Here is a 9,652-nt window from a genome sequence, read left to right on the forward strand (position 1 = left end):
CGCAAAAACTCGGTCGGCTTACGCGAAAATAATGCCAAATTCTGCTGGGAAGTTGTCACACGAATTCATTTTTGGTCCACTGTGAGCAAACGCGGCACCCATTAATATGCCTACAGCATTAGCTACCTCTCTCAATTTCACTTTGGGATCATTCAACATCATATCATGGATTTTTTCGACATTTTCTGATGTAATGACCTCTTTTGGGCGCCCAGATCGTTCAGCATCAACTGTGCTCGTACGACCACAACGAAACTCGGTAAACCACTTATGAATCGTTCCAATCGACGGTGCAGAGTCCGGGTAATACTTATTCAGCTTGGCCTTGGTCTCGGATATCGTTTTCTTGCGAAGATAGTAGTGTTTGATCAAACCTCGAAACTCAGATTTTTCCATATTAAAAAAAACTCGGAGGTTAGTCGCTTCTCATTGCTGTAACTTGTAAATGCGTGAACATAAATGGCTGAAGTTTTGACAGGCGTCATTTAAAGGATGAAGCTCAACGAAAATGGTTCACATTAGTGAATACTAATGCCATCTCTTAGAATTTTCAGGTACTTATCAGACTGCCTATGTATTTAAATCAAGAAAATATAGCCAAAGAATTCATTTGTTTAGATCAACAAAAAATATATGCCTGGTTTAAATAAAAACTACTACTGTTAAAGAATATTTTCTTGGTGCTAAGAAATAGGATTCAAGTAAATGCATTTATTTGGTGCTAATAATTTTTTTTCAGTGTATGTATGCGAAATTTTGCAACTTGATATGTTTCTTCTACTTGTTCGGGAAAACAATCCATCTCGTAGAAATGGTGGCATAACAAGAACAACGCCTGCGCCCTTTTCATCAATGGTGCTTTGAATTCCAGGAAATCCTTTATCTGCCAATACGAGATCATCTGGTTCTAATAAATCTAGAAGTCCACTGGATATTGTAATCTGAGCATCACTGATTCTACGACCGTAACATTTCAAGACGAAAGACACTAATCCGGCTGGTATTCATCCTATTAAAACTTTTACAGTAAATCCTTTTTTGTAGTGAGAATACGTCTGTACTTTTCCCTCCACACTAGATGATTGATCAATTTTTATTTCAGTGCAGTCAATTATAACACGACAATTTTCGTACATATTTTTAAATTCATCAGGCATGGTACTTTGTCCAATTTCTTTACTGGGCCAAGTGACAAAGTCTTGATACCTGATAAGCAAATATTCTAATGTAGAAGTAAATATTTTGGAAATAGTTTTTCTGTCAACTCCAAAGAGTACTCCTAATGCTGAGTAAGTGAGTCCCTGTTTCATTTTACATAAAGAATTAGCAATCAGTTGTTTTTAGACATTTTCGTTCCACCCGATCCTTCATAAACATCTCTTAGTAAATTGTAAGTGGAGAATGTCACCCCAGCTAAGGCTAGCATTTCTTGGTCAGATTTGATCGAAGACACTCCATGAAATCCTGCTGAACATTTTAATAAACCTTTTTCATTTACATCTCCTGTATTAGGTCTAGCACTTCTGTTGACATAAACTTGGCCCGTTTCTACATTTTTTTCATCCTTTTTAATTTTTCTCGCGCTTATAATTTTTTTAGGAGCTTTTGGAAAAAATGCTTCAGTTTCTGCTTCACCGTGACTAGTGTAAATGTAGCGATTACAAATGAAAATGTGTTGGTCATGAACTTTGTCTTTTTCTTATAGAAAGTTTGCCTCAACTCCTTTGTCCGCTGTTTTTTCCTCCGATTTTTCGCACATAAAGTTATTTTCTTGCTCTGTCTCATGTTCGGAAATCTGATGCACATTTAATATTTCCTTCAACGTTGTTGATGATGCCTGAGATGCTGCATCTTCAACAGAAGTTTTTTGCCTTTTCAGCTCCAAATTGTTGTGCCTTCGATGCCTAAAAGTAATTCAGTAAAGAATTATAATTTCGAGTTTAAGGAAAGAAATTTTCTAAAAGATTGATAATTCTGATTTGTGACAGGGAGTAAATAAAAGAAGTATACAAAAATTCACATAAAGGATTAGAATTATATTGACTTACAAAGAGGGAGTTTCGAAAGAAATTATAGGGTCGATAGGGTTAAGTGTGATATGAAATTACAAAGTTATACTTTGTTTAATAATATTTCTAATATTTGTGAGGATTCTTCTTTGATTGAAGCAATAAATAATTATAGCCACCTTTTTTATACAAAGAATAAGAGAAATAATCTTTATGTTGTAATAAACAAAGTTAGTAACTAATTCGTTTTTCATTAAAAAATTTTTCTTGATTACACTAATTAAATATAAAAAATTCCCATAAAGAATTATAATTTTGTCTTGGAACAGGTAATTTTTCACATGTAACGGGAAATTACAGAAAATAATGTGAATTCTGATTTATAAAAAAAGGAAATTGACAATAAAAATTCCTGTTCCAAATCAAAATTGTTTATTCTGAAAGTTTTTTGTTACAAATTATAATTTCTTTAAATAAAAAAATTATATTTTTTTTTGCAAATTAAACTTTGCTAGAATTTGAAACTTCCCAGACAATTAAAAAAAAGGTAAAAGAATTCAAATCGGAATTTTAATTATTATGACCAACAATTATTCGACGATCTAACTTAGAATTATAATTCTTTTCCAAAATTCCCTGTTCCAAATCAAGAATCCTCGAAATATTTTCAACTGTATCTCTTGAAATGTTTAAAAATCATTTGAAGCCATTCGAATCTTTTGAAGTTGTTTAAATTGGCCGGGAGGGTAAAATCATCCGTTGGGCAAGCATCTCAACAATTTTCAAATAATATGAAAAACTATCTATCTATACCTTTCTACGGCAGTTTTCATATTGACAGGTCGCTTCTTATAAACCTCTAGGAAAATGGTAGGGTTATAACTTGGACTGAGAGGATGTTCAGACTTTTTGTTTCCAACAAAGTGTACACTACAAATTATTGAATGAACCGAAGGTTGCCAAAGAGTGCCATCGGGACTAAAAAAAATTAAATTAGTTTTAAAAGTGTGCATTTTTCTATTTAGCCCCCCTCGGACTCATTACACTATTTACACTATTTTCCTAATATTAAAAAAAAAATTCACTAAATATACTATTTTCTTGCGATTGACCGCCAATGCCACTATTTCTTCACTTTCCCTTTTAAAACATTTTTGAACTTCTTCCTTGATTAGCTAAAAGAATAGATCCACCAACTGAAAGAATTTTTAACAACAAAAAAAGACAACAAATGTCTGATTTTGACAAAATACTTGAATCCTCAGCCAAAACAATTTCATTTTATACCAAAAAAGTGATCTTTTTAGCCAAGAAGAATAGTTTTCTTCAAAAAAAGTAGGATTTTCAACAAAATATGTACATCAATTCCTAAACAAATAGTTCATCAACTTTAAATTAAAAATATCAAGTTTCAGTCAAAAATTGAATAGTTAAATATTCTTTTAAATTAATTAATTTCCAGGCGAAAAAAACGTTTTTTCTACAGCAAAATATAATTTTGTACCAAGAAGTTAAATTTTCTACCAAATTGTAGAGTTTTTAAGGCGAAACGGTAGGCTGGTTGAGCACGTCAATGACTGCAGCGAAATCTATAGGAAAATCGGAAATACGGTCTAGTGCCCCCTGGCAAGTATGAAGACAACCTTATGATCGAAAATTGGTAGGATTCGGTTGGTAAAATTTTTGACCTGTTAGAAAGAGAAACTTAGCAACGAGAGAGACAATATTCAACCATTTTTATCAAATGAGGTTTCTCGGCTTGCTCAGCTGGAGGGAAATATAGAAAATTGACAAATATCTGGTCTACACAATATGCGTGTGAAATAAAAAATCTGATTTTATGTACAAAACACGTTTTTTTGGTAATTTTGCAATTTATCACGGTGAAAAATCATAAATCTAAAATATTTGAAAGTTTCATATTCCTCCATCTCGACAATTTAATTAAATTTGGTTCAATTTAATAATGTGTTGCTGTTCATATAATCAAAGTGAGAGCAATTTCGTATGTAATTGTCTTTTTTTGATTAGCATTAGTTGAAATTTGACATATTCATCGCCTTTTCAATGTTTAATTTTCAATAAGGTAATTTAATTTTCAACAAAATAGTCGAATTTGGAACTAAATTAATGAATTTCCGAGTAAATTGATAAATCGGTAAGTAAGAAAATAAATCATTAACAAAGTCTGTCAACTTTTAGCCAAAAGGCACAAATTTTCAATCTGCAAGACGAATTTTCTACAAAGCAGTTGAATTTTCAACCCTGAAATATTAATTTTCTACCAAAAATACAAACTTTCAACAAAATCATTTAATTTCCAACCAAAGAGAATAATTTTCAATACAAATAATCAGTCGTCAACAACAAATTTAACAAAGTAGTTTAAGCCACGAATGCAATTTTCTAACCAAAAAGAGGAATTTTCAGCAGATAGATATCGGACCCCTGATAAAGTTCTTCCGAAAATTGACGCCACGCCGAAAATAGGAGTAAAAAGAGTTGGGCGGGGTGTGCGACCCTCTACTCGGGTAATTTCCCTACAAGGTCAGTTCCAAAATCGACCCAGTATCAGAGTTTTAGTGTAGTTGATGTTCCAAACACAAATGATGACTCTAATTAAGCTTACTCTGATGATTTCTTTATTTTCACTGGCCTGTAAAATAATACAATCTTTTGGAAAGTTTTTAATATACAATCTTTTATACATTGAATAAAAAATTTTAATTAAACAAATTAAATTTTCTAATTTATTATCATAGACAATTATTTAAATAGGAAATTCCTGACTTTTGCAAGATTTTTGTCTAAGTCACTGACTCTGACCAGACAAAAAAATCCCTTCGTTTTCGCCTGATTTATAGGTTATAGCTAACCTGCAGTCATACGATTCATTACTAGTGAAATTAAATTTTTTTTAAATATTGATAGATACAAATGATTAGATTACAGTTTTTTAATGAAATGTTTGTTAAAGCTGAAAAAATTGGAAATAAATAAAAAGCTTTGAAATATTGTCGATAGTAGCTTCGTTATTTTCACCGTTATAAAATGAAATATCTAGTGCTAAAAAGATGTGTTAGCAAAATTCAAGAACTTTTCCAGGTTTTTCCACTTAAAAAATTCAAGGACTATTCCGGGGTTTTCCTGGTAAAACATTCAAGAACTTCTCCAGGTTTTAAGGATTTCTAGGAATCTAGACACCTTGCATACCCGTAAAATACTGGGCTTATTGCCGAAAAACTTTCTAATGCATATGTGGATTACTGTCTACCAAGTAGAAAAAGGCATGCGCATACGGTCGAAAATATATGAAGAGTCATTCCACTACATATCAGAAGAATGCCTTACAGAAACTTTTTGTTTATACTTCTTATTATTTAATTTTGGATTTATACATGACTCATTTTTTTCTTGAAAAAGAAGAACATAAATAATGAAAAAATTAACTGTCTTTTCTAAAGATTATTTTTCTCGTTGAACAATATCGAAATCAATGTTATTATCCTGAGTTTTAAGAAAAATTCATACTTGTTTTAAGAACTGTAAAAATTTAAACCCATTGTTGTGATGAGAAAATCGCGAGAATATTTCCTCTGCAGGATACGTTGAATACACTTGAGAAATAAAACTGGTCAATACAACTTGTGGTTTACATCTACAAAATGAGATATTTGTCATTTCAAATTTAGTTTTTCGGTCTTTACTTTTGCTATGGGTCTAACGGGTTTTGCGAAAATTACAAATAAAAAACTTCGATAAATAAGGTTTCATAGAAAACTTTATACACTCACTGGAAATAACATAGAGGTAATATCTTTAATTTTTTTTTAGAAAGTAGTTTAACAACGTTTATACTGTCTTACATATTTTGTAGTTTTTATAGTTAAGAGTGTTTCATTTATTAAAATGTAAACCAATCTTTTAAATTCTTTGAAATCTACCAAATTTATGGAAACTGTACACGATCCAGAAGTCAGCTGTAAATATACATCTGAAACTTGTGCTTTGAATTAAAAATACAATAATAGTCTGAGCGAAAATCTAAGTACAGCCCTGAATTCGTCTCAGCAATAGCGCTTTTTCCATTCTTGCTAAACGTTATTTTTAAAACCTTTTCTCTGTAGGTGTTTTTTCATTTTTTTGAAAGTAATTTTTTAAACAATTATATTCTTTATAGTTCATAGGAATTTATTTTACTATTATGTTAATCAATTAAAAGTGACATGCTGAAACATAAAGTTCTATAAAGTATTATTAATAACAACAAATTTTCAACAATGCGAAAAAGTACATGGAGGGGGAATATACAAGATCCCAATCTTGGTAACATAGTTTAAATATGACTCTTCACGAAAAAAACTACTATTTTTTCATGAAAAAACTAATTACCTACAAAAATTAAGTATCTTTATAATAGTTTCTGTGATAGAATTTTTTCATACCGTGCCTTTTTAACCATAAAAAGGGTTTATTTCAATAAATAACAGTTTATTTTTGTGCCAAAATATGCCCTCCAGCTTTATCTTTTTTAATTATGAAAAAAAAGTAAAAAAATTTTAAGTCTTGCCCGAAAACTAGTAGTAATTCAAACTAGTAGTACACTAGTAGTAATTCAAAAGGGCCCTTGGGCAAGGTGGTCATAAATTCGCCCATGGTACTTGAAACTAGGTACGGACAAGCGATCGTCTTTTCCTCCACATACTATCTGTGTACCCTTTCTCTTCCAGTATGCAACGATACAGCCCGTCACTTTGATTCGAAGTTGCTTCAGCCCTTCGATGTTTGGTCCTTTGCTTTCAACTGGTGTATTTCCTCTCTATTTTCTGGCCTATTCTTTAATTAAAAATGCTAATAGGTCCGAAAAATCCTAGAAATTTTTATGAGTTTGAGAATATATTCGTACAATTTTCATGGATTCACAACTATCCGATTTGCAGTTCGAATTTTCGCAACCTCTTAATAATCATTTATTTTTTATTTTATTTAATAATTTTTTATTTTAATTTTAATTGCAACTAAAATTAAAACATTTATACTGAAATTAATATTTTTAAATAAAAAACTGCATATAATAACCTAAAAAAAGACACTGATTTTTCAATTGTTGGAACAAAAATTGTTCAAACAGAATGTTTGATTTTGTGAGTTACAGCACAAGCGAATAATGAAAATTTTCATGATAAAAATAAAAACTGCCTCTTATAAAAAAATAGAATCAAGCAAATTTGTATAATTTTTTAGTTGAACAATTTCGCTCTGAACATTTCTTGTGCACCATCCTTTTTAGATTCTAATATAGTGTGCCAAAGGGCAATTAAATCGGATAATTCCGTCGTAAGTTATCGTGTTCACAGATAACGAAGACGGCAACGAAAGATTGACATTGAAGTAAAACCCATTTTTGTCTAGCAGTGAAACCCCAAAACGTCGAGATTTGATGGTATCCGCGGAAGTAATTTTTCACATAAAACTAATACATTCTCATTGAGATGATAATTTTTTAAGTTATTATTCAACATTAAAATTGATCAGACAGATTTTTCTGAGATCAAAAACTAAATCGCAAAGTTTGTGCTTCAAAACATTGGTCGTTAAATGAATAAAAAATTCACTTAGACCTCAACAAATGTTTAATTATCGAGAATTGTGATATTACAACTTTAAAAATAAAAAATCGTATGAAATTTTAATTTTAATTGAGTTTAAATCGTTTGTAAATTAATAATTCCTAAATTAATGACAAAAATAATAATAAACACTTCCAGAATTGTCAATTTTTAAACGATTTCGAATCAGCATAGAAGAATTGAAATTTCAAAGGATTTGAGTATGAAAGTAACTATTATTTATAGAATATTATTTTTATACATAATATTAACAAAGAAGAATAATAATGGTTAACAATTTAAGAATTTTTAAAGGATTTAAATTAACTTCGAATAATTGGAATTTCAATGGGTTTGAGCATAAAAGTAACAATTAATAATAAAATATTATTTTTATATAATATTAATACATATTATTAATAATTAAATCAATAATTAATGAATTGTTGATAATTTTATTAATAATATAAATAATTATTTACAACTCTCATATTTTTACTTTCAACCGATTTAAATGTACTTAGAATAATTCAAATTTAAAGGGGTTTGAGTATACAAGTAACGATTATTAATAATAGTTATAATAATTAAACAAATTTTTTGAATAATTTTTCTTACGAATCTATGAATGTTTGATGGATAAGCGCTCGAAACAGAAGCTTGAAGTGGTTTCAGTGAAAACAGAACGTATTTCAGTGGGTAAATGGCAGATACTTGCATGTCTATAAAATTTGTTTTAAACATGGAGGCAAACGTTGCAAAAGTCGATTTTTTTGACAGCACATTCCTTTCAATGCAATTTGAACAGTCTTCGTAAAAGAACACTGTATTTTAGTGAAGAATTTCCCGAATAGTGAATTCGTTTATCAAATTTTGTTTACATTATTAAGAAGTTATTAAGGGTGTTAGTTCAATCTGACTTTGAGTTTTTTTTAATAGGTACAGCACTAATTCCATATATATTTTTTCCGAAGGATTTGTGAACGAAAGAAAGAAAACTTGTCCAATATCCGGGGTTTTGCGAGATCCTCGGCTGAATAAAATGTTGAAAAATCAAAAAATTTGTTGAGGAAATGATTTTTTTCCCGACAAATATGAATTTTGCGAAAGATAGAAACCAGCGGGTAGCAGACAGCAGCATTTGAAAGATTAGAATAGTTAGCTAATTTATTTTTTTACTCACAATTCTGACATAATAGAAGAATTATATAGATTCACGGCTCTTCCAGAGGGCCAGGTCTTGAAGATGGTGCCCCCAAATTTTGAGAAATTCGTTGCGAAATAAAGCAAAAAGCAGAGAAAATTGACATGGCCTGTCTGTGTTTTTGTAACTGTATTTGTCATCAACCGCCAGGCTAGGTGCTACCTTCACTCTATACGCGGAATCGGGGCGTACTTCATTATCATCCGTGGGTCAAGACTACAATTGAACCGCTGGCGACCAAAAGGGGACACGGCCGGATTCAGCCTGAGAAGTATTGTCCTGAGTATCAATTTTAAAAATCTTTCTAATTTCAATTTTAAAAACTGATTTTTTGAAAACGAAAAATTCCAATCTTTTTTCACTTCAACTCGCGCTGATTTATCCAATTTTCATCATTTCCCGATTTCCCCAATACAATGTACGTGTTTAAGTCTTCTGAAACTATCTAAGAAAGAAAAACGAGAATATTGTAATAAACAAAAAAGTTATTCATTTTTTTTGAGGCAATGCAAAAATCATGAATTTTAACCTTCAAGCGCCTCGTTTAGCGAACGAATTTTAAGCTACGGAAAGCTTTCAGTGAGAAAGTTGTTCATTGAGGTTCAAAGAAGTTTTCTGGAAAGTTTTAGATCAATTGGATTAATAGTTCAAAAATTATGAATGTTTTAAAATCCAAGCGCTAATCTTAACGCTGCCCAAAAACGTGCCTGGCCGGCTACGTACGCGCAGCAGCGAACGACGTGAAGGTCAAGTCAATCTTACCAAAACAAATGCACAACAGTAGCTCCAGATATTATCATTAAAATAATTTATTTATTAAACATTTAACA

General features: G+C 30.6%; 1 protein-coding gene across 1 annotated transcript; it reads right to left on the bottom strand.

The window, feature by feature from the left end:
* Positions 1 to 706: 706 nt before the first annotated feature.
* On the bottom strand, positions 707 to 3,170 carry LOC117174200. Its single transcript, XM_033363061.1, has 2 exons — positions 2,823 to 3,170; positions 707 to 1,904 (listed from the first exon to the last, which is right to left on the bottom strand). The coding sequence occupies exons 1-2, from the start codon at positions 3,020 to 3,022 to the stop codon at positions 1,700 to 1,702; spliced, it is 405 nt and encodes a 134-aa protein (XP_033218952.1). The 5' UTR covers positions 3,023 to 3,170; the 3' UTR covers positions 707 to 1,699.
* Between the last annotated feature and the right edge of the window lie 6,482 nt (positions 3,171 to 9,652).

This window comes from Belonocnema kinseyi, chromosome 6 (assembly GCF_010883055.1).
Source record: "Belonocnema kinseyi isolate 2016_QV_RU_SX_M_011 chromosome 6, B_treatae_v1, whole genome shotgun sequence".
Taxonomy (NCBI): Eukaryota; Metazoa; Arthropoda; class Insecta; order Hymenoptera; family Cynipidae; genus Belonocnema; species Belonocnema kinseyi.

What these genes read in the sequence shown, in the direction of transcription:
- LOC117174200 (XM_033363061.1), bottom strand. Translation starts at nt 3,022, where the DNA reads ATGCACACTTTTAAAACTAATTTAATTTTTTTTAGTCCCGATGGCACT. An exon ending in ATGAAAACTGCCGTAGAAAG is followed by an intron (nt 1,905 to 2,822) that starts GTATAGATAGAT and finishes AATTACTTTTAG; the next exon opens with GCATCGAAGGCACAACAATT.